Below are 24,730 nucleotides of genomic sequence, written 5' to 3'. Positions count from 1 at the left end.
GCATCCAAATGCCATCCTTTCAAACATATGGGAGACAGCAATCAGGAAGAGATGACACTTAATGCCAAGTCAGAGCTGGATTTAGAGGGATATTTGGGACTTCTAGTCCACTCCATCCCCATTTTATTTTATTTTTATAGTGACGCAATTGGGGTTAAGTGACTTGCCCAGGGTCACACAGCTAGTAAGTGTTAAGTGTCTGAGGCTGGATTTGAACTCAGGTACTCCTGACTCCAGGGCTGGTGCTCTATCCACTGCGCCATCTAGCTGCCCCAGACCATCCCCATTTTCAAAAGAGGAAACAGGCATACAGAAGATGACTTGCCCAATGAAACAGCTAGTAAGTGGAAAGGGGTGACTTGGTCCCTGTTCCTCTAATACCAATGAAGCCCTATCCACTGGGCCACACTGCTTTTCTACTTAAACCCTGGGAATGAGATCTCCAATGGAAGTGATCATAAAAAAGAAAAAAGTCAAGGGTAGGTCTTTGGAGAACACCCAGATTTCCCTCTCAGAGTTGGGAAAAGATCAAGGATCCAACCAAGGTGGTTGTTTGTCCTTCATTCTTGAAGAGGACCATGACAGATGTCATGACTTGCAATGAGTTAGATTTAAATGAGGCAGGGTTGTGCAAAGTCACCAGCCTCAATCTCTCCTCCTGAATCATCTGGGTCCAGTGGCAAGATATATTATCAGGACAACTGGAAATGGCCCTGGATGTTTGAGGCAATTGAGGTTTAGTGACTTGCCCAGGGTCACACAGCTAGTGTTTGAGGTCAGATTTGACCTTAGATCCTCCCAATTTCAGCACCAGAACTCTATCCATTGTGCCACCTAGATGGAGATAAAGAAGGAAAAATAAAGAAGGAAATACCAGCATGATATAGTGAAAAGAATGCCAGGCTGAGAGTCAGGAGACCTGGATTTGAATTCCACCTTAGCAGTAAATAGCTCCTGGACCACAGGCAAATCTTTCAATGCCTCCCCTGACCTCATCTACAAAATGGGGATGCTTGCCCCTACTTACCTTATAGGTTTGTTAGAAAGGGATTTGATGGGCCATGCTCTTTATTTATAATATTGTTTAGCTAAGAGAGCTAAGCTCAGCTTCTCATCCCTGAAGATGAGATTATCAAAATGGTGACCGTCACTGTCAAATACATGCTAAAGGCAAATGAGAATTTGGATTGAACAGCAATAAAGAGGTTCCCTAGTGAGCTCTGAGAGATCAGAGAGGGTGGGAAAGAAAGGAGACTGCAAGGCATTGAGATGCTGAAGATGTAACATTAATCTGGTTACCATGGACAAGTCATAATCTCCCTCCGCTTTGACTTCCTCGTCTACAAAGTGGCAATACTAACACCAGGAGATACAAAGATAAGGTATGGGTTGGTGTTGGATAGGCTGGAGTGCCAAGGATTAGGGTTTTTATTCATTTGATTAGTGGAGAGATTAGAGGAGGCATCTGGGAATGGTCTGGCACCTGATTCTGCCCTTGTCAGAGCCCATCTGGAGAACTCTGTTCAGTTTTGTTGTTGGGGAATCAGTGTAAAGACACTGGAAAGCTGGAGATCATGCAGAGAACAGGCAGGTCACTGGCTACTGGGTTGGGAGAGATAGAAAAGGATCAATACCTTCAAGTCCTTGAGCAATGGGAGAACATGACAGACATGGTCATGTATCTGAAAGACCCTGTTTGGCCCCCGAGGACAGAATCCAAAGGAACAGGAGGAAACTGCACAGCAATGGAGTGCATCAAGAGAAAATGCTCCCCACTCCAGCCCCCCAGAAGTCTTCTAGCAAAGCATAAATGGCCATTTCATTTTGTGGTAGTGGGTATTCTTGTTCAGGTAGAGGTTGGACCTCCAAGGCCCTTTACAGCTCTAACCATGGGACTCTGATAGGGAAAGTGTTTTCATCTTGTTGTATGTATTCTAGCTAAATCTTTTCTAAGGATAAAGACTGGACAAGATGACCAAAAGGGCATGTCTCTACTCAGCTGATTCTGTGACTTTCTGTCGCTATAAGGCCTAAGAGAAAGCAATGGACATTTTCAAGAACTGTACAGATGTGGAATTGGGGAAATCAGTTCAAGTTAGATAGACTTCATTGGTCATGGGGGAGAGGGGGAATGTGGCAAAGTCATCTAATGTAAGTGTAGACACTGGGGGAAAATGGATGGCTTGAGACTTAAGAAAGGAAATGATCTGGAATGGCCACTGTGGGAAGTGTGATATTGACTTGTTAATCTATAAGATTTCCTTTGGTATAAGTTCTCTACAATAAAGTATAGTGTGTACTCTGGCTGAAATCCTCATGTTTGTTACATTCATAACGTTTTTACCTCCCTAAGGCTTCTCTCCAATTTGTGTAGTGTACTGTTGAGTAAGCTGTTTATTCAAGCAGAGGGCATTCTCACAGACGTTGCACTCATAAGGTTTCTCTCCAGTGTGAATTCTCTGATGTCGAATAAGCTGTGAGCTCTGGCGAAAGGTCTTCCCACACACACTGCACCCATAAGGCTTCTCTCCAGTGTGAATCCTCTGGTGCTGTATAAGTCCTGCACTCTGGCGGAAGGCCTTCCCACACTCATTACATTCATAAGGCTTCTCTTCAGTGTGAATTCTCACATGTTCAGTAAGTCTTGTTCTTAGGCGGAAAGCTTTCCCACACTCATTACATTCGAAAGGTTTCCCTCCACTATGAATCGTCTGATGTCTGGTAAGTTCTATGCTCCGGCGAAAGGCCTTCCCACATTCATTGCATTCATAGGGTTTCTCTCCAGTATGAATTATCTCATGTCGAGTAAGGTGTTTGCTCTGTCGGAAAGCCTTCCCACACTGATTACATATATAAGGTTTCTCTCCAGTGTGAATTATCTGATGTCGAATAAGCTGAGATGTCTGGTGGAAAGTCTTCCCACAATCATGACATTCATAAGGTTTTTCTCTGGTATGAATTATCTGATGTTGAGTCAGCTGTGAGCTCCGGCGGAAGGCCTTTCCACATTCCTTACATCCATAAGGTTTCTCTCCAGTGTGAATTCTCTGATGGACAGTAAGCCAAGACTTCTGCAAGAACGTTTTCCCACATTCATTACATTCATAAGGTTTCTCTCCAGTGTGACTTCTCTGGTGTTGTGTAAGTCCTGTGCTTCGATGAAAAGCCTTCCCACATTCTTTACATTCATAAGGTTTCTCCCCTGTATGAATTCTCTGGTGTACAAGGAGTTGTGAGCTCTGGCGAAAGGCTTTCCCACAGTCATTACATTCATAAGGTTTCTCCCCAGTATGGATTCTCTGGTGTTGTGTGAGCCGTGAACTCCAGTGAAAGGCCTTCCCACATTCCTTACATACATATGGTTTCTCTCCAGTGTGAATTCTCTGATGTACAGTAAGCTGTGAGCTCTGATGAAAGGCCTTCCCACATTCATTACACTCATAAGGTTTCTCTCCCGTATGAATTTTCTGATGTTGCATGAGTCCTGCACTTTGGTGGAAGGCCTTCCCACATCCATGACATTCATAAGGCTTCTCTCCAGTGTGAATTCTCTTGTGTATAGTAAGCTGTGAACTTTGTCGGAAGTCTTTCCCACATTCGCTACATTTATATGGTTTCTCTCCGGTATGAATTCTCTGGTGTCCCGTAAGCTGTGAGCTCCGGCGGAAGGTTTTCCCACATTCATTACATTCAAAAGGTTTCTCTCCGGAATGAATTGCCTGATGCTGTGTAAGTCCTGCGCTCTGGTGGAAGGCCTTCCCACATTCATGACATTCATAAGGTTTCTCCCCAGTGTGAATTCTCTTATGTATGGTCAGTTGCGAGCTCTGGCGGAAGGCCTTCCCACAGTCATTACATTCATAAGGTTTTTCTCCAGTATGAATTCTCTGATGGACAGTAAGTTCCGTGCTCCAGCGGAAGCCTTTGCCACATTCATTACATTCAAAAGGTTTCTCTGCAGCATGAATTAACTGATAGTCAATAAGACCTGAATTATAATCAAAGGGTTTCCCACATTCATTGTACTTGGAAAATATCTTCTTTAAGCAGATTCGATGATATCGTCTTCGGCCCGGCTGGAGCCTGAAACCCTTTCTATGGTTATCACGTTTCTGAAGAGTCTGTTCCTTACTGTCCTGTTGCCCCTCTAACCTTGAAGCACAGGCTCCAGCTTTTCTGAAACTAGGGATACAGGGACCATCCTTTGTGAGTTGTTCAAAAGATGCTTCTTCCACAGAAAGGCCCAATTTTGGAGCTGACTCACTGGTTTCAGTCCTAGTGTGGCCATCTGAAAGAAAATGCAAAATATGAATATTCCCCATTCTTCCAGGGAGGTGTCCAAGGATTCACCTTGGACAACTGAGACAACTCTTGGACAACTCTTTCCAAGGGAAAGTGGGAGTAGAGTCACAGAAGAGGAGAAATTGTGCAGAGGCTTCTCCCTCATCTCTTCTCCCCCACCCAAATCCTGAGAAAAATTATTATTAAACTTTACAGGGTAGAATAAGTCATCATGCTTTTAGGGTGGCTATGAGGAACATTTCTCCCAAATAACCCTAACCCTAACCCTTCAAATTGCAAATATAAAAATTATTATTATAGACATAAACACCACTTTGCACAATAATTCAGTTAGCTTATAAAAGCTTTCACATTCAAAGTCTCCACACCTTGTGTGGTGGGCAGGTTTGTCATTCTCTTTTCCAAAGCAGAAATAAGCTCAGCTTCATTTAATGACTTGCCCAAGGCCATAATGATAATACACTTCAAAACTGAACTGAAAACCACATCTTTGGACTCCAGCCCCAGTGCCCTTTTGTCAGTCCAAATGGCTGATCCAGGAGAAGAGGCCAAAGATCCAGGGAGACTACTCAAATTCAAGGTGAAGAATGAATATTTGATCATTAGGACCAAAGATTTAAAGGCAGTAAGGGATTCTGAGGTCACCTAGTCCAATCCCTTCATTTTACAGATAGAAAAACTGAGAATGCCCAGTGAGGCCGGAGCTTCATCAGTGTATATATTTCTATGCATGGAAACTCCCTTAACAATGCAGAAGGGTAACTGCACTCCATTGCACAGTCTGAGAATGGCCTGGACATACTGAGAAGTCACATAATTTGCCCAGAGTCACATAGGCAATTAGTCACAGGCCAGGACTTGAAAACCCAGGTCTTTCCAATGACAAGGCTAGCTTCACACTGCATTTCTGAATTATAATTAGGGCCATGGACATATGGAAAATAATCTTGTCCTTTTAAAATATCTCCAGTGCTTAACAGAATGCCTGGCACATAGTAGGTGCTTTATAAACAAATGCTTGTTGACTAATTTGTAAGTGCTGAAATGAAAATATGAGAATGATCCCCCCAGAATGTGACTAAACTGGCCCTGTGACCTAGCACTCTCATTACAGGGCCTATGCCACCAAGGGAGTCAAACACAGAAAGAATGGTCGCACATATACCAAGACACACATTGCAATTTCTTCTGTGTCTTAGCCAAGAACTGGTGCCCATGGAGTGGCAAACAGGGACACATGTTGTGGTATGTGAACATAATAGGACGACGCCTTAAGAATGAACAAAGGAAGGGGGCAGCTAGGTGGCGCAGTGGATAAAGCACTGGCCCTGGATTCAGGAGGACCTGAGTTCAAATCCGGCCTCAGACACTTGACACTTACTAGCTGTGTGACCCTGGGCAAATCACTTAACCCCCATTGCCCCGCCCCCCCCAAAAAGAATGAACAAAGAAGGGGCAGCTAGGTGGCACAGTGGATAAAGCACTGGCCCTGGATTCAGGAGGACCTGAGTTCAAATCCGGCCTCAGATACTTGACATTTAATAGCTGTGTGACCCCAGGGAAGTCACTTAACCCCAATTGCCTCACCAAAAAAAAAAACAAAAACCCAAGAAAAATAAAGAAGAAGAAGAACAAAGAAGCATGAGAAGCTTTGTATGAATGAAGAGTGAATAGAACCAGGAAAACAATTTCGCTGTTCTCCAGGGAAATGGACAACCGCGTAAGAGAAAGGCCTAGGGAAAGATAAGGAAGCGCGCCACCTTTCACCAGGAATGCTGAGCAGACCCTCAGATGCAGTAGACGAGTTGGTTTTAAGAGTACTTAAGAAGGAAGAGTGTTTCCAGAATTAAATGATAAAATTTTAAATATTAATAAATTTTTTAAATAACCTTACAAAATACCACCTATATTGGCACCTGCCTGGGGGTTTATGTACAAGTGGATGGCCCATAGGCACACCAAATTTAACATGTCTAAAACAGATCCCCAGGACTTCTGGTGAGGAAGGACCTACTGTCTCTCAAGCAACCTAGTTTCACTTTGAGAATATTCTAAGTTAGGCATTAATGACTTAGATCAAGCCCCAATGTTCCTTTTGAAACTTCCAACCATCCCTCGGGTTCCTGTCTTCTGAGGCCAAGCAGTATTGTCTAATACCAATTGCTTTAAGAAACAGAAGAGTCCTATCCTGCAAAAAGTCTTCTCTTCTCCACACTCATGCACTGGAGTTCTGCTAACGAATACTCAAGGAGCATGACCTCAAAGACCATGGCCATCCCAGCTGTCTCAACTACCTCATGTCATGGGCCAAATGCCTAGTGAGTCCTTCCTGGATACTGGGCCTCCTTACCTGCAGCAGTCCGAAGCCATATTCTCATTGCACCCTGTTCATTTCTGGTCAGATTCTGGTCTTGAAAGTCCTCAGAGCCAAGTGGCCTTGGCTTCTCTGCAGGACGACACTGCCGGAGGAGGCCTCGAGGTGTCCCCAGTCTCCATCACTATGCTGTCATCCGTGTTCTGTCCTGTTTGTGGGCATCCCCTAAGGCTCAGTGTTTTGAGTTCTCTCTTTTCTCTGGATTATCAGCTCCGGTGTATGCTGGTGATCCTGAATTCTACATGTCTAGCCCTTACCCCTCTCTTAAGAAGTACCCCTACATCACTACCTGCCTGGGGTGATCTGCTCCTGGACGCCCACAGGTGTATCAGACTCGGCATGTCTAAAATGTATCCCTCCCCTTTCCACCGCACCCCACCCCACCCTCTTGCTAACCTCCCCTCTCCCTCATCTTTCACATCCAATCTATTGCTAAGCCCTGTCAAGCCTACTTTGCTCTACCCTCTCTTCATTCAAATGGCTACCACCCTGAGCACAGGACCATGTCACCTCTCACCTGCCTGCTGTAGCAGCCTCCTCAATGGTGTCCCCAAGGAGAGGTGAAGGTTTATACAAAGCAATCACAATCACTCCCCTCTCAGTGTGGTCTGGGGCCACACTGGCCTCCGGGATAAACCGCAAACTCGGCGTAATTCGGCTGATCCACCTTTCTAGGCTCATGCACAGGTCGATCTCCGTGAACCTGGACAGGCTGTCCCCAGATCTGGCACGGACTCCGACCCCCCTGCCTCCATCACCTACACGAGGCCTTGTGTGATGCCGCTCCTCCCCAGTCAGCAAATTAAGTCAACGAGCCTTTGTTAAGGCCCTACCATGTGCAGGCTCCCAGAGAAGCACTGGTGATACACAACTGTTCGAACGAGCCCTAGACAGGACAAACTGGAGACTCCGTCACACGGGAAGAGGGGGAGGCTTCCTGCACAACGTGGCAGTCTAGCTGGAGCTTGAACCGCTGCAGGGAAACCCTCAGGTGGCAATGTGGAAGATGCTGGGGGTACAGGAGCCACTGACGATGCCCTGTGTGCTGTGGCAGGAGCAGCCAGGAGCACAGCCTCCCTGGAGGGCAGGATGGCCCAAGAAGACTGCTGGGCTTTGAGGCCACCAGGATTTTGTATCTGAGCCTGGAAGGGAAGGGGAGATGGGGGGAGAGTGACATGGCCAGACCTGTGCTTCAGAAGGGTCATGGGATGGAGGCTGGGCTTCCCACAGCTGCCGTGACAGTCCAGATGCCACTCACGGATGGGCAAGGCAACCGAGCCCGAGAGACCAGCAGCAGCACGTGTCAGGCAAGTCAAACCACCCCCTCCCACCCCCCCACCCCCCGCCGACCACCATCTCCCCTCAGACCCCGAGCCCAAGAGCCTTGTGAACGGCCAGGCATCCAGCCATCATCCTGGGAGGCAGCCCTTGGGGAGAGGTGGCCTGGGGATGGACCGCTCCTGAGGGGGGCTGGAGCCACAGCGACGAAGAACCCAGGAAGGAAAGTCCTGGCCGCCGCCGTCCTTGGCTGTGTCCAGTGATTCCACAGCAGGAATGCCAGGAGGAAGGGGCCTGCCCATCTGCTGTTCTGCTCTGCCCTGAGGCCCAGGGGACCTCTCCCTCCTACTTGTGGCTGGAGCCTTCCCTGGGTGTCATCACCCCATCGGAACAGGAGGGTCTATCTAACTGTTGTTTGTGTCCTCAGTGCTTGGCATACAGTAAGTACTTAATTGATGCTTTTTTCACTCCAGACACAAAGTGCCAGGGGCCAGCACCGGCCTGGTAACAGTGTCTGAGGAGAGAAGGGGCCTATTGAGAGATGTAACAACAGGACTCGGCCACAGAATGAGAGCCTGTTGCTTCCTCTGTGTCCCCAGTGCTGGTGGGGTCTCGCACACAGCTGGTGCTGGATAAATGCTTACTGGGCTGATGAGAAGTCAGATGAGGTAAAGTGAGTCCAGCTTTCCTTCAATGCCTCGAATGTGTCAAAGCCCAATATCTAGATGGCCTTGGAGGAGAAGCAAGGATTAAGCACCTACTATGTGCCAGGCACTGCACTAAGCACTTTACAGATGTCCCTTGATCCTCACCATAGCCCTGCCAGGTGGGTGCTGCCATTATCCCCCTTTGACAGCTGGGAACACTGAGGCAGGCAGTGGTGACATGACTTGCCCAGGGTCACCCAGAGAGGGTCCTCCTGAGTCTAGCACTGGGGTGGCCCTGGACAAGATCTTCTACCCTCCTTCCGAAAGGGGCCTCCCGATGCTCTCCCTACCCCCCTCGCAGCCCCGACCAGACTGCCTGAGCCGCTGGGCTGGGATGTCAGAGCAGGCAGAAAATGCATTTCTGCTCAAGAGCAGACACTCAGGCGGCAGCCAAAGCAACTCTTCTAAGTGACGGACCCCCCTTCAGCTCCCACCCTCTGAGACCAGCCCCGGGTGGGAGCTGAGAATCCTTAGGAAGCTATCTGCCCTTTGACCTGCAACAAAAGAAATGCCTCCCAGCTGGCAGCTGCTTGGAGCTGTAGGGAGAGGAGGGTAGACCTGTGTCTACTTGCAGGTGACCCCAAGCAGAGGCATAACTGCAGAGAAAAGCCAGAGAACATAGAATGACTGACTGACTGAACAAATGCATGCATGAATGAATGAATAAATGAATGAATGCATGTTTGAATGCCCAGTGCAAACCCTGGGGAGGTGAACAGAAAATACAGCAGCTCCTGCGGTCACCATGACAGAGGAGGCAGGCCCTTGGCCCAATCCAGGCCTGGTCATGGCAGTCTCTGGATGTGGGGGTGGGAAGGGGGAAGGCGTGGCAGCAGGAGCAGTAACAATGGGAGAAGCAGCCCAGCACCCCAACAGGCCTTCCCTCTCTACCTCGTGCCCCCACCAGCCAGGCCAGGTTCGCGCCCTGCCCTGGCTGGATGCCCACCCTATTTCTTGGACATCCATCGGAGTCTGGGAAGCACCTCTCCCCTTTAATCTGACCACCTGCCAACCCGACACCTTGGGCCAGAGTTGAGCAGGACCTCATAAAACCGCACCCTTGCCCTCCACCCTGGCAGAGGCTCCTGGAGGTTTTGTCTTCTTTTGTTATTATTTAATCTGGAAGCAGAAAGATGCGGATTCTGGCAAAGTGTCTTTCCCCTCCCAACTCTCCTCCCATCAGCCGTCAAAGTGATTTTCCCTCCTCAATACACTCCGGGGTCTCCCTCCCAGCCCCAGGGCCCAAAGTCCTTCCTAGTGCCCCCACGCGCCAGGCCTGGAGCCTGGAACACTCTCCCTCCTCTGCTCCCTGCCTTCCCTTAAGTCCCGTGACGGAAGTGCTTTACAAACATGATTTCATCCTCACAACCCTAAAAGGCAGATGCTGTTAGAATCCCCATCTTATAGAGGAGGAAAGGGAGGTTGAGGGAGGGTTAAGGCCTTGCCCAGGGTCTCCCCACTACTGTCTGAGAAGGGATTCGAATTCAAGTCTTCCTGACTCCAGGTGCAGAGCTCTGTGCACCGTGACCCTCCCTAGATGCCGACTATTCAAAATCTATAATGAATTGACACCATGAGGGGAAGATAGAGTTCTTGAGTGTGACAACTGGAGTGACACCCCCTGCTGGAGAGATACTGTAGGAAAGCTTTGCCAGGAGAAGGCGCCATGCGGCTTGGAAGGTCAGCTCCTTGGCGTCAGGAAGTGACGTTTGATGTTTCTGGTTTAGACAGGAGGCTTGTGGGACAAAGAAGGGGTGAAGCTCTCTCTCATTCTCTCTCTCTCTCTCTCTCATTCTCTCTCTCTCTCTCTCTCTCTCTCTCTCATTCTCTTTCATCAGGACCTCATGGGGAATGGAGCTAGAAATGCGTGCTCCCTGAGATAGATAGATGTAGGCATCTAGGCCTCTTTCTCTCTCTTCACCAAATTCTTATTCTCATTAATAAATGCTTAGAAGTCTAAACTCTTGCTAAAGCTTCTAATTTACTGGCGACCACTCATTAGAATTTTAGACAGACTAGCTAGAATTTTAGTCCCTTACATGAGAGACTGGTTGAGACAGGACACAGCCCCTGCAGGACTGCAGAAGAAGAGCCCCAGATCAATCCCAGAAGCATCTCCAGGGGGTCATTTGCCCAGCCCAGGGAGGTGGACTTGGTGGGGAGAGGTGATGGGTTGCCATACTGCCCCATGGGGCCATCACAGATAGGGAGCTGTGTCAGAAGCCACCTACAGTTGTCTTGTTCTGACCCTGCTCATGGGCTTGGGCAGAAACCTGTGGCCAACAAGCCATGGATGGGGGGCTCCCGGATCCAGCAAAGACCTGGCCTGAAACCGTGTTCTGGGCAAGAAGCGGCAGCCATGTGGCTCTGACTTCAGAGGGCGGTCCCCAATTTGGTCCCAGGTCCGGTCTGCAGCTGAGTGACCGAGGGAGCTCGGACCACAGGTGAGCTGGCCACTCTGGCTCTGAGCCTGCAGTGTCTTCCAGCTGGCTGACAGAAGGGGCACAGCAGCAGTCTCTTGGAGCTCCAAGCAAGGGAAAGCCTGTGGTTGTAATGCCCAGACCTAGGCTCAGATCAGGGGGCAGCAACCCAGCTTGGCCCTCTATTACACTGCTTAGGGCACAGTGCAAATCCACGTCCCCAACCCAAGCCAGCCAGAAGAACCCAACGCTAAAGGCCCAGAGAAAGCTGCAGCGCACGGGCCCAAACAAGGTCCTGACCCAGACCCGACGTAAACCCCCATTTCAGGAATAAGGCCAGAAGCAGGAGCTGTTACGGTTCCAGAAATTCCTGAGACACAAACCCAGAAAGAGAAAAGCTTCAAAACATCTCTAAGAAGCAAAGAAATGAAGGATGTAACATGATTTTATAGAAGAGAATCAGAGTAACTAAAAGCATCAGAGCTGAGCAAAGACTGAAATATAAGCACTGAGAGCCACTGGTAAGTGTGGGCTGGCTGGGACCACACCAGCCGGACCTGTCTGCGCTCCACTCAGGGAGGTCACCGGGAGCAGCTCTGTCAGGAGAGGACGACCTTCGGCAGGGAAGGGCAGAGCGGGGCACGGCGAGTGAAGGCAGAGCTGGCCGAGGGGACAGGGCAGGGACCTCACCTTCATCTGAATCCGCCCAGAGAGAGGGCCACCCCGCCACGCACTGAACTCCAAAGGGAAACAAGAGCGGCTGGGGAGAGGGGGAGATTCCGGGAACGTTAGGGGCAAGCCAAACAGACTTCCCCTGAGAAGAAAACAGGGAGAAGGCAAGAAGCTATGACTGGGTCAGGGCTAGGGAAGATGACAGGCATGGGGAGCAGAAGCAGAATGCCTCCAGTTTATATAACGGAGGGGGGATGAGGATCCTCCTGTCTCACTGGCAGCCGGGGGCGCCACAGTGCACAGAGTCAGCACGACTCATCTCCCTGAGTTCAAATCCGGCCTCAGACTCTTGCTAGCTGGGTGACCCTGGGCCAGTCGCCTCACCTCTGTTTGCCCATGTCCTCATCTGTAGAGCAGTACCTACCTCACAGGACTGTTGTGAGGATCCAATGAGAAGAGGTCAGTAGAAAGCACTTTGGCCAGTGCCTGGCACATAGTAGGCACTATACAAATTGCTCATCTCCTTGCCCTTCACTTTATACTGTTCTTTGTCACCAGGGAGACAAGGGGTAAAGAGAAAGTCGAAGAAAACAGGATGGAGGCAAATATCTGATTCACACTCACAACTGTGAATCTGAATATGATGGCTGTTTTTGTCTTGCAATGAACAGGATTGAAGGGAGGGGGGCTGTGCAGGGTCAGCAGCCTCACTCTCTCCTCCAGAGCCCCCTGGGTCCAAGGGCAGGATACATATCAGGGTGACTGGAGATGGCCTCAGATGTTTAAGGCAATTGGGGTTAAGTGACTTGCCCAGGGTCACACAGCTAGTGCATGTCTGAAGTAAGATTTGAACTCAGGTCCTCCCAACTTCAGGGTTGTGCTCTACCCACTGTTCCACCTGTCTGCCCCATCTGAATGTGATAAAATGAAAGGATGGCAGAAGGTATTAGAAATTAGACTCCAACAAGATGCTATTTACAGGAAAGATGCTTGAAAGATAATGACTCATACAGCATAAAAAGAAGGGGAAGGAGTACATCTGTCATGCTTCAGAAGAACTCAAAACAAGCAGGAGCAGCAGCCGTGACCTCAAGGTGACAGCAAAAACAGACGACTAAAAGAAGTCAACAGGGAAAGAATAGCTTGTGGAAGGACAATGGACATTCACTAAACATATACTTCTTCTTTTTTTTTTTAGTGAGGCAATTGGGGTTAAGAGACTTGTCCAGGGTCACACAGCTGGTAAGTGTTAAGTGTCTGAGGCCGGATTTGAACTCAGGTACTCCTGACTCCAGGGCTGGTGCTCTATCCACTGCACCGCCTAGCTGCCTGGTACATGCTTCTTTAAAAGGTTAAATGAGACAATGTAAAATTCTAATGGTAAGGGCTGTAAATTCACCCCTTTCAGCCCTAGACAAATCTAAGAAAAAATGAATAAGTTCAGAACTGGAACAGAATTCTAAAAAAGTCAGAGTAGATCTATGACAATTCAGTCATTTCAATTGTGTCCGTTTCTTCGCAACTCAATGTGGAGTTTTCTTGGCAAAGAAACTGGAGTGTTTTGCCATTCCTTTTCCAGCTCACTTTTTACAGATGAAGAAACTGAGGCAAACAGGGTGAATGAAGTGACTTGCCCAGGGTCACCCAGCTAGAAAGAGTTTGAGACCAGATTTGAACTCAGGGAGATGAGTCTCTCTGACTTCGGGCCTGGCACTCTATCTACTGCACCACCAAGCTGTAAATGACTGAATGGGAAAAGAGAAAGTCAGAGGGAATAAGCATTTATGAAGCATCTACTATATGTTAAGCACTCTACAAATATTATCCCATCTGATTCTCAAAATAATCCTGTGAGGTAGGTGCTATTATTATCCCCATGTTATAGTTAAGGAAACTGAGGAGATGAAGGTTAAGTGACTTGCTCAGAGTCCCATGGCTAGGAAGCATCTGAGGCCACATTTGAACTCAGGTCTTCCTGACTCCAGGCCCAACATTCTATCCACTGTGCCACCAAACTGCCCAATGTGCATACATATTTCTCAGCTGTCAAAGGCACCACAGATTAGAGCATGAAAACCTCACAAACAAATGCAAAAAAGCAGAAACATTAAACACATCCTCTACTGACCACAATGAAATAAGAATTATATTCGATTAGGGCAGCTATAGAAAGATTCAAAAAATTTATTGTAGTCTAAATAAATTAATCCTAAAGAATTGGTGGGGCAAAGAACAAATCATAGAAATAGGTAACTTTATTAAAGATAATGACAATGAGACAACCTATCCAAATTTGGGAAACAGGGTCAAAGCAATCCTTAGGGGAAAGTGTGTATTTCTTGTTACTTTGATCAACAAGAGATAAAGAACAGATCAATAAATTGGGCACAAACCTAAAAAAAAACCCCATTAGTCAACACATTTTCTAAAACTCCAAATATCAAAATAGAAATCCAGAAAATCAAAGCAAAGGTGAACAAAACTAAAAGCTAAAAACAAAACACTGAGTTCATGAATAAAATGAGGACCTGGTTTTTCAGGTGGAGAAATGAAATACATAAACCGTAAGCTAACTTGATTAAATGGAAGGAGCAAGTCCAGAAGCTGGGAGAGGCTGAAGGCTCAGGCCCCAGCAGCATAGCCCGGTCTTAGTTTTAGCCTCCAGCCTAGATTGAGCCCTATAGAGGAAAAACCAAGGCTTCTCAATGGGCTGACAGTGGCTGCATCCAGCAGAAGTCTACTGGATTTCCACACTGGGGCAAGCTCACAGTTGTGCTGTTCAGACTTCAGACTTTGCCTTGGAGCAAACCACTCTTGGGAGCACTGAAGCTTATAGATCTCCAGCCCAAACTCTCCCTGAGATCCTGGAATAACAGAACCCTCGATATCCAAGAAAGTAGCAGCAGAGCCCAGGAAAACATAAACTCAGCCCAGACATTCCCTTTGGAAGTACCCAGAGCTTGGCCAGATCATAAAGTAGAATTTAAAAAAGAATCCCATCATAAAGACTTATTATCTCACAACTGCAGTATGCAAATAGACATCTCTATAAAGGAGGAGGAAGGGTAGGAAAAACCCCTCACTCTTACCTGAACTAGGCCAAGGAGGGAAGAATACACACTTACACCTACACCCACCCTCCCATACACACATACTCTCACACACCTACACACACACACACACACACACACACACACACACACACACACACATGGCCTCCACATATCCAGACACACTCACACGCCCATATAAACACACATACAAAGTTGGGTATAGAAATACACATGATTCAAGAGAAGCAGGAGGACAACGAGAAGGGAAAGGAGTAAATAAGAGGGGAGACTAAAGGGAGGGTTAGTTCTGGCCAAGAGGAGCCCTAACTAGGCCGGGATAAAAAGGAAAAGGGTTTAAAAGAAAAGGCTCAGAATCTTGGGCTGGACTCCACACGAGTCAAAGCAGAGCAGGACAGGGGAGCAGAACCAGACTGGCCCCACCATCACGCCCTGCAGCTGAGACCACCCTTCTCAGCACCTCCTTTACAAAGAGCAGAGAAAGTGCAGAACAGAGTGGATTCTTGATCCTAACTGTCCATGTGAATGGGATAAATTCACTGAGAAGGGCAGAAAGGATCCAACAAAATAAAGGCCAGTATGTTTTAGCCAAAGCAAAGATGTCAGAATTCTGATCAACCCAGGGACTAACTAGGATTCCAAGGGCCCAACAGGGTGTGATGCTACCTGCCTCCCTCCAGAGGAGTGGTAGACTCAGGTGTAGACTGGGAAGTGGCCAAAAGGAGAATTAATTTTACTTGATTATGCATATGTGTTGACAGTTTTATTTTTGTTTTCCACAGGGCTGGGGGATGGAGGTGGGGGCTTGATGGGGGGTAGAGAAGGTGGAAGAGAAAAATCAATGCCTATTTACTGAACAAAGGAAAATTAAATGAGCCACATTAAAACAAAACGTTAAAAATTGAAAACACAGGAATAAATAGATCTTTTCTTCCCAGGGTAACTCATATCTAAAACCAAAAGCCAGCATGATCTATAATGGGGATAAACTGAAGGCCTTTCCAAAATGGTGAGGGGTAAAGCAAAGGTGTCTATTATCACCATTATTATTTGATATAGCACTACTATAGTAATAAGACAATGAAAAGAAACTGAGGTAACAACAATGAGCAAAGAAAACAAAATGATCAACGTTTGTTTGTTTGTTTTTCAGGGCAATGAGGGCTAAGTGACTTGCCCAGGGTCACACAGCTAGGAAGGGTCAAGTGTCTGAGGCCGGATTTGAACTCAGGTCCTCCTGAATCCAGGGCTGGCGCTTTATCCACTGCACCACCTAGCTGCCCCCCCCAAATGATCAATGTTTACCAGCAATATGAAGATTTACTTAAGAGAACCTTTAAAACCTTAAAGTCAGCTATAAATTAGCTGAAATAAGAATTCCAGTGAAGTTGCAGGCTATAAAATCAATCCACATCCACCATCAGCATTTCTTCCTATTAACAAAAGCAAAAAAACCCAAACCCCAATCCCAGCAGGTAGAGTTAAAAAGAGAAATTTCAGATAACAGAATGAGAGAATCCGCAGGAATCTACCTGCCAACACACACAGCAACTGTGCTAATACAATTATAGAACATTTTATGTAAAGACCTAAATCATAAAGATGAATATTAAGTGAACATAGGTAGGCTGAGCCAGCATAATAAAAATTAGGGTACTACCTAAACTGATGAACTTGTTCAGTGCTACACCAATCAAACTATCAAAGGATTACTTTATAGAGTTAGGGGAAAAAACTCAAAAGTTCTTGATAAAATGGGAAACGGGGTGAGGGTGGGGGAGATCTCACACCCCACTACAAAGAAGTCATCATCAAAATGATTTGGGACTGATTAAAAAATGGAGTTCAATCAGGGAAGCAAATGGGCACAGTAGCCTAGAGATTAATAAACTCCCAGTACCAAGCAACTAGAGGAAGAATTCGATATTGGACAAAATGCTGGGAAAACTGGACAGCAATCTGGCAGAAATCTGGGTTTTTACAATACCTCACCCCATGTACAAGTACGATACTCAGGTACCAAAAGTCTCATCGTAAACAAACTAGACGAACAAGGGAGAGCTCTCCCTCCCAATCTCCAGACGGGAAAGTTTGTGACCAAAGGAGGGACAGAGAGGTCACAGAAGACAAAATGGACCCTTTCAATGACACAGTTTTCAAGGTTTTGCCCAAACAAATCAAATGCTGCTAAGATTGGAAGGGAAATAACTCTGGAAGTAAATTTCTCTGACCAAGGTCTGCTCTCCAAGACAGGCAGGAAGCTGATTTAAATCTGAGGCTGAGAGCCGCCCTCCATCCACATCACAGCAACCAAGGAGGCTGTGACAAGGCCGTGAATCAGACCCACCCCAGTGAGGAGAAACCTGGACCGAGCTCCAGCGTGTCTGACCGGGACCACCCTCGGCTCGGCACCCTCCCGAGAGCGAAGAAAGAAGCATGGGGGGGGCGAGGGGGCTTCCCCAGGCACCTGAGCTGATGAGGAGGGAAGAGAGGGACTCAGGGAACAACACAGAAGCAAGTACCCGGCCCTGCAGGCCAGGTGACAGACACAAGTCACTTAAAGATGGCCCAGGAAGGACAGCGGCTGCCAAACATCTGGCCCTGGTACCCCAGCCTTGGGCGTCCTCCCTCCTAGCACCCAGTGCTGGCTGGAAGAATGACCCCCCACGTGGATCACAAGGGTAGTGGTCAGGCACACCCATCGGGGAGATGGGGCCCCTTCCGCCAGGCCGCTCAGCTGGGCCTTCGGGCGCCCAGAGCCCACCTACCATCTCCTCAGCCTCTGCTCCCTCTGACAGCAGGGGTGAGCGTGAGGGTCTCTGTCAGCAGCAGCACCACAGGAAGCCACAGTGAACAAAAGCGGGGAGAACAAAGCCAACCTCCAAGACACGGCCCCCTTAAGACCTCCAGGAGCTGGGCCACAGTCTTGCCCTGAACTCCATCAGATGAAGGTCTTCCCCGCTCTGTAGGCAGGCTGGTGGGCTTCAACCTGTTCTCCCACTGACACCTTGTCAGCCATAATGACATCTTCTATCTCCCTCAGCTGAGCCAGAAGCCCATCCCCCCCAAAGAGCCACCAATTGATGGTCACCACTCTGACTCAGCTACTGGGGCAGGGGGTGACACTGCCTGGCTGCCCACCCAGCAGTGCAGAGGATGGGGGGGGGGAAGGAGGAGGGGGAAGGAGCAAGAGGAGGAGGGGGAGGAGGGGGAAGGAGGAAGAGGAAGAAGGGGAAGGAGGAGGGAGGAGGGGGAGGGGAGGAGGGGGAAGGAGGGGGGAGAAGGAGGGGGAAGAGGGGGAAGGAGGGGGGAGAAGAGGAGGAGGAGGGGGAAGGAAGAGGGGGAGAAGGAGCAAGAGGAGGAAGGGAAGGAGGAGGGAGGAGGGGGAGGGGAGGAGGGGGAGGAGGGAGGAAGAGGGGGGAGGAAGAGGAAGGAGAAGAGGAGGAGGGAAAAAGAGGAGGAAGAAGAAAAGGGGAGCTCGCCCCTGTGGGCCCCCAGTAAATGCCTTGGGGCTCACTCACCTGGCCGGCTTCTCAGGGGATCTCTGGCCGCTGTCCAGGGAGCCTCCCCCCGCTCCAGCTGACCGATCACGTCGGGGCTGGACACGGCAAGTCCTGCGGGTGAGGAATGGGAGCAGGGAGCAGGAGTTGGGAAGGTGAGCACCCCCTGAGGGTCCCAAAGGCCAGGGGGGGCAGAGGGGGAATCTTAGAGGTCCTGGGGGCGGGCACGGGTGGGGGGAGGGGCAGAGCCCTGCCCAGGGCACCCCAAAGGAGAGCATTGGCTGGGGGGGGGCGTGAACCCCACCCTGGGGCGGGTCCTGGCTTGCTGGGGGCGGATGGGGGGTCCTCACCCAGGCAGACCAGGTGCCCGTAGTTCTCCAGCATCACCTCCCGGTACAGCTTCTTCTGGGCAGGGGCCAGGCGCCCCCACTCCTCCGGGGTGAAGTCCACGGCCACGTCCTGGAAGCTCACGGGGGCCTGAAAGACCACGGACACTAGGCCCTGCCCAGGGACCCCCACACACATAGGGACTGCCCCCCAGCACGGGTCATAGGTCTTCTGCGTCTGCTCATTGCTTGCAGGGGTGCGGGAAGGGGGGGCGGGGCCCTGGTCATCCCCCCCTCCCCGCCCCAAGGGCTCCCATTCCTCACCAGACCTCACCCTTCCCCTGAAATAAGCACTGATTAAGCGCCTCCTGTTTGCCCCGCTTTGTGCTAAGTGCTCGGCCAAAGCCTGGGGGCCACGCCCCCGTCCTCCTTTACAAGGCTTTTCGGATGAGGAAACTGAGGCAGGCGGAGGCCAGACCCCACCCACTTCTCGGCTGCCTCCCCCTGGCCCGGGGCTGCCCCGACTGTCCAGGGGGCCAGTGGAGACGCCCTGCCTGCGGCCAGGTCCCTAGGACCTCGGGCTCCTCTTCTGTCCCCTCCGGCTCACCTGGGGGCCGCCAGGCATCTGGAGCACGGGGGCCATTCTCATCTCCTCCGCCCGGGCCAGGGAACCTGCAGCCTCCTGGGGGCACAAAGGGGACCCGGGAGAGCGGGGGAGTCAGACTGGGGGAGGGGGTCATGGCAGGTCGGGGCAGGGCACCCCGAGAGATGTAAAAGGGGGCACAGCGAACCTGGAAGGGTGGATCACAGGGGTGGGGGCGGGACACCTGCCCCTCCCCCTCCCCGGGCCTCAGTTTCCTGCCCATAGGCCCTCAATACTAGGAGGCAGGGGGCGGGCAATAGGGAGCCCCAGCAGGAGAAGGAGAGGAGGGCCGCTCAGGTTCATCCGCCACTCCCACCCTCAGGAGGGTCTCTGGCCGCCCCCCCCATTGGAGGTAGGAGCCCTGGCCCCGCCCAGCTATGGAGGGGCGGTGTTTGAGAGACATAGGAGCCAATGGGACCCCGTACGCGGCAGAAGAGGCGGGGCTCGGGAAGTGCGCAGGCGCAGGCCCTCCCCCAGACACTCCACTCCACTCCTAGGGCGTCCTCCCTCCCCCGGAGGCTCCGACAGCCGACGTCGGACGTCACGCCCCCTGCGCGCTCCCGTCTCCGCCCGGTTCCTGGCCCCCGGTTCCCACTCACCCGGACCTGGAACGCGGGCTCGGACCCCAGCGGTGGCGGCTGAGGAAGGAGCCGAGACGGTCACGAGCGCGCGCGTCCAGGACGCGGCGAGAGGTCGGAACCGGAAGTTAAGTCACGAGCCCCTCCTTCCTTCGGCCCCGACTAAGGGAGTATCGGCGTCGCGCGAAAACGCTTCTGGGAAACGTAGTCCATCTGTACCGCGCACGCAGTAAGGAGGTGGAGCCAACGAGCACGATCCCGACTCCGAGCCCCGCCCGCGAGCGCGCGCCCGCTTGGATCCGCACTGCGCGCGTGCGAAGAGAGACCGCGGGTGTTGGAGTCCACAAGCATTGATTAAATACCTACTGTGTGCCCTCCCTCGAGGAGCTCAAAGTCCGGTGGGGAGGAGGAAGAACATGCAAACAACCCTGTTCAAACCAGACATGGAGGGGATAAAAAGGAGGCCATCGGCAGAGGGGGAGGGACTGGCGCTTAGGGGGATGGGCAAGGCGAGACTTGAAGGAAGCGGAGGTGGTGGGTATGGAGGACGGCCAGAGCAAAGGCCTGGCGTCTGGAGCAGCCAATGGGACGTACAGGGCAGTAAAGGCTGGGAAGCGCTCTGAACGCCTAGAAGGCAGGGTCCTGTTGGAGCCTTTATTCACGGGCCGCCAGGGGGCGCTGCGGCGCACGGTGGGGGGGGCGTGGAAGGGCCAGCTCCCTGTGCGGCCGCCAGGGGGCGCTGAGGCCGCCACACTGGGCACGGACTCCGCGCAGCTCCTCGTGCGAAGCGCAGACTTCTGCTGTCTTCAGCGTCCTTAGACGCGATCTTTTTGCTGATGATTGACATACTAAGTGGGGAGAACCCCTTTTAAGTGACTGGGGACACGAAAGGCTGTTGACAGACTTGGAGCGCCCTTTTCACCTGCTCACCCTTCACTGTGCTCTCAGCTCTCCTGGGATTGAATTCGAGATCCGCACCAGAGAAATAGACCCCATGCAGCAGGAGTGGGATGGGGAGGGGGTGATGTGCAGGGAAAACTTACCCGGAGAGTCCCAAGAGAGGACTTGTCTGGGTAAGCCAACAACAGGGGGAAGGGTAGTTAGGGGCAGGCTGTTGTGGCCAGAGGTTCTACGGAAGCCCATGTGGCAGAGGCCTGCCAACCTGGACAGCCCCAAACCCCAGTGCTCTGGACTGGGGTTCATTGAGTTATCCCAAGATCAAGAACCCTGGAAGCTTATGGGTAGCAAGGAGGAATTTCTTGGATCATGTGCTCACAGAATGCAGGGCAATTTCGAGGGTAGCTCCAGCCTTGGCTGTCACCTGAGTCCCAAAGCCCGGGTCTGGGTCTCTCTCCTCATTGGTAGAGATCAGTGCCCTACACCTGCATGAAAAGGGGGGGAGAGAGGAGAGAGCTGGATTCTTCAGCTGCTTGGGAGGTCTTCTGACTCCCAGCCTTGGGAAAATGCCAACATATAGAACTTCAATCACCTCATTACTCTCAGGGCACACCAGAGATCCTGCGCTTCCTTTGGCTGAGATCCAGGACACTTGACTGAGCTGAGTTCTATCACTCTCTTCCAAGAAGGCGTTTTGTTCTTGAGACCAATCCATCTTCCCTCTTGAGGCTTCACATGTAGTCAATTTGGGAGTATTGTCCTCATCTGAGTTTGTGTTTGCCTCTTCCCTGGTGATACTGAAGCTCTCAATGGTGAGAGCTCTTTTTTGTTTCTTACTAATAATTCAGCTTTTTTTTTTTAAAGTTGAGGTCAGTTCTGGGGGCACCAGAGTCCCTGTTTCAAGCTTCTTGTGCTGGGGTATAGGAGCTGTGTCACTGGCTTTCTACACTGAGACCTCTATGGCTTATGGATTTCTCACTGCCCTGGGCTTGCTGGCTGCGAGCTAGGATCAGTAGGCCTGGTTGCACCTGTCCTATGGGTTGCTGTCCAGCTGGCAACCTGCCCTCCCAGCTGGTGCAGGTGGGTTTCACCACTGTCCTGCTGCGCCACCAGCTTGTTGAGCCAGGATCCAGGGGCCTCAGTTGCTCAGTTGTGGCCCACAGCTTCCTGCTGACTTGGCCAACCCCCTCGGGGTGTTCTCTATGCCTCCCTTTTGCCCCAGTGAGACCGACCTTTCCTGAAGTCTTCTAAATTATCTCTGGTTGGAAGACTGTCTCTCTGTTTCTTTGCAGGTTCTGGAGTTTCAGAATCCGTCCAGAGGCTTGATTTAATGTTCTTTTTTGAGGGAATAGAAGAAGATCTCAAGTGATTTGCTGGTTACTCTCTACCATCTTGGCTCTGTCCCCACTCCATCACTCTCAGTGGGCATGCTCCTTCACTCTGTGTTGTCTAGTACATATACTTTTTTTTTTTTTTTTTTGCAGAGCAATGAGGGTTAAGTGACTTGCCCAGGGTCACACAGCTAGTAAGTGTCAAGTGTCTGAGGCTGGATTTGAACTCAGGTACTCCTGAATACAGGGCCGGTGCTTTATCCACTACGCCACCTAGCTGCCCCAGTACATATACTCTTATGGATGTTTTTTTTCTGATTTCTGTTTTACTATAGACTTGGACACATGGACTTTGCTATTTGCTCTGTGTGTAATGCTGTGGAATTGGTGTTTGTTGGGTAGTGAAATTTTGAATATAAAGCTTGGAGTTCCCCATTCCTCACTAAGAAACAGTGATCAGGAATGACTCTGGACCTGGGCCACGTGGTCCTTACCTTCTGCTGGTCCCTGTGGCCCGTGGGCAGTGTGGGAGGCTTCCTGTAGGAGGGGACATGGAAGCTGAAGTGAGGAGGGAGTGCCTGCCTGGTGTGGGGCACAGCCTTGCAAAGGCATGGAGGTGGGAGCTGGGAAGTAGTAAAGGCAATGTGATTAAATGACTTTTTTTTTTTTAGGGAGACAATTGGGGTCAAGTGACTTGCCCAGGATCACACAGCTAGTAAGTGTTAAGTGTCTGAGGCCGGATTTGAACTCAGGTACTCCTGACTCCAGGTCCGGTGCTCTATCCACTGCGCCACCTAGCTGCCCCAATGTGATTAAATGGAGGCCGAGAAAGGAGGTTGGACAGTTAGACACTTGCCCCCTCTAGGGTCTGAGCCCTTCGTGACTGCCCCCACCCTGTGCCTGGAAGGCGCCCCCTCCTCTGTCCAAACCACTGACCTCCCCAGTCTCCCACTATGGGGAGCCTTCCCTGTCTGTGGCTCTGCCCATCCGTCCTTTCCTCACCCCGTTGGGGTTTTCTTGGCAGGGTCCTGGAGCTGTTGGCCATGATCATTTTACAGATGGAGAAACTGAGGCAAACAGGGTGACTTGACTGGCCCAGGGTCACGTAGCCAGGAAGCGCCTGAGGCTGGATTTGAACTCGGGTCCTCCTGACTCTGGACCCCTCACTCCATCAGTTGTGCCTCCCAGCTGCCCAAACCTTCCACAAGCGCCTTCCCCCCATTCATTATTGCCCATTGATCCTGTGCACAGCTTGTTTGTATGTGTTTGTTGACTGGTCTCCCCCATTAGACCCCTAGCCGCTTGTGCCTCTTGTCACTATGGATTGACTGGCCTTGGGAAGGCTTTAAAGGACAAGCTGAGGGGTTGGAGGTTCTAGGCAGGGAGTGATGACAAAGCTTCAGAGTTGTCTTATAGAGAAGTGGTAGTGGAAATCCTAGGAGTGCAGAGGATTCACTTTAATCCTAGAAGATGAAATTTAAGAAATAGTGATCAGAAGTTTAGCTTGAACCTGAAAACTATATCCCATAGGCTAACTATTTTAGGGCAGTGAGTTGGCACAGTAGATAGAGCACTGAGCATGGAATCAGGAAGACTTGAGTTCAAATCTAGGCTCAGACACTTCCTAGTGTGTGACCCTGGGCAAGTCACTTAATGCAGTTTGCTTCAGTTTCCTCACCTGTACAATGCACTGCAGAAGGAAATGCCTGCTATTTCTATTGTTTTTGTTATTTGAGGTTTTTCCTTTTTGCTCTGATTCTTCTCTCATAACATGACTAATGCAGAAATATGTTTAATGTGATTGTACATATATAACCTATATCAGATTACTTGCTGTCTTGGGGCGCGGGGGAGGGAGGGAAGGGAGGGAGAAAAATTTGAAACTAGAAATCTTATAAAAACAATTGTTGAAAACTATCTCTAAATGTAACTGGAAAATAATAAAATATTTATATGGGAAAAAAGAAGGAAATGGCTGACCAACCCAGTTTTTTGCCCAAAACAAACCAACCCAAATGGGGTCCTCTTAAAAATGAAGAACAACCAGCAGCACCTCACATGTGAATGGGGCACAGGCAGAGGCAGGGAGTCGTCAGCTCTGACAGGGCTTTTGAAAAGGCTCCAAAGTGGGGGCAGCTAGATGGCGCAGTGGATAGAGCACTGGCCCTGGAGTCAGGAGTACCTGAGTTCAAATCCAGTCTCAGACCCTTAACACACTAGCTGTGTGGCCCTGGGCAAGTCACTTAACCCCAATTGCCTCACTTAAAAAAAAAAAAAAAGAAAGAAAGAAAAAGCTCCAAAGCTAAGCAAAAAGCCAATTGGTGTCATTCACAGAATGTCCCCGTGCATGCTCCAGTATTCCACTTCTGAAGTGGAAGGATGCCCTCTCGAGGTCTAGGCACGCACTAACAGCCCCAGGTGCAGGTGAAAAGTAGGGCTCACCAGAGATGGGAAATTACTTGTTATTTTAAGGCCCTGGATGCGTTTTCTACTTTAGTTTATGGACTTGATGCCTTTGTGTCTTTGCATTTTATGTCTGGTGAGATAAAAGCTGTCCTGTACCCAACATGTATTTGTTACTTTGAGTGCTTGTCCAGGAGCTGGGGATGCTGCTACCCACAGTTGTGAAAC

General features: G+C 50.2%; 1 protein-coding gene across 2 annotated transcripts; it reads right to left on the bottom strand.

The window, feature by feature from the left end:
• Window positions 1–817: 817 nt before the first annotated feature.
• On the bottom strand, window positions 818–20,322 carry LOC122746397 (zinc finger protein 345-like). Of its 2 annotated transcripts, XM_043991970.1 has the most exons (5): window positions 19,893–20,322; window positions 19,258–19,332; window positions 18,675–18,801; window positions 18,346–18,438; window positions 818–4,288 (listed from the first exon to the last, which is right to left on the bottom strand). In XM_043991970.1, the coding sequence occupies exons 2-5, from the start codon at window positions 19,297–19,299 to the stop codon at window positions 2,349–2,351; spliced, it is 2,202 nt and encodes a 733-aa protein (XP_043847905.1). In that variant the 5' UTR covers window positions 19,300–19,332; window positions 19,893–20,322; the 3' UTR covers window positions 818–2,348. The 2 variants fall into 2 exon arrangements, with proteins under 2 accessions (XP_043847905.1, XP_043847906.1); XM_043991971.1 differs by lacking the exon at window positions 19,258–19,332.
• Window positions 20,323–24,730: the final 4,408 nt, after the last annotated feature.

Source organism: Dromiciops gliroides, chromosome 3 (genome assembly GCF_019393635.1).
Source record: "Dromiciops gliroides isolate mDroGli1 chromosome 3, mDroGli1.pri, whole genome shotgun sequence".
Taxonomy (NCBI): Eukaryota; Metazoa; Chordata; class Mammalia; order Microbiotheria; family Microbiotheriidae; genus Dromiciops; species Dromiciops gliroides.
The sequence above is the reverse complement of the archived record's forward strand: the minus strand, read 5'-3'. Positions and strand labels throughout refer to the sequence as shown.

What these genes read in the sequence shown, in the direction of transcription:
- LOC122746397 (XM_043991970.1), bottom strand. Translation starts at nt 19,299, where the DNA reads ATGAGAATGGCCCCCGTGCTCCAGATGCCTGGCGGCCCCCAG. An exon ending in AGATGCCTGGCGGCCCCCAG is followed by an intron (nt 18,802 to 19,257) that starts GTGAGCCGGAGG and finishes GTGGTCTTTCAG; the next exon opens with GCCCCCGTGAGCTTCCAGGA. An exon ending in CGGGCACCTGGTCTGCCTGG is followed by an intron (nt 18,439 to 18,674) that starts GTGAGGACCCCC and finishes CCTCACCCGCAG; the next exon opens with GACTTGCCGTGTCCAGCCCC.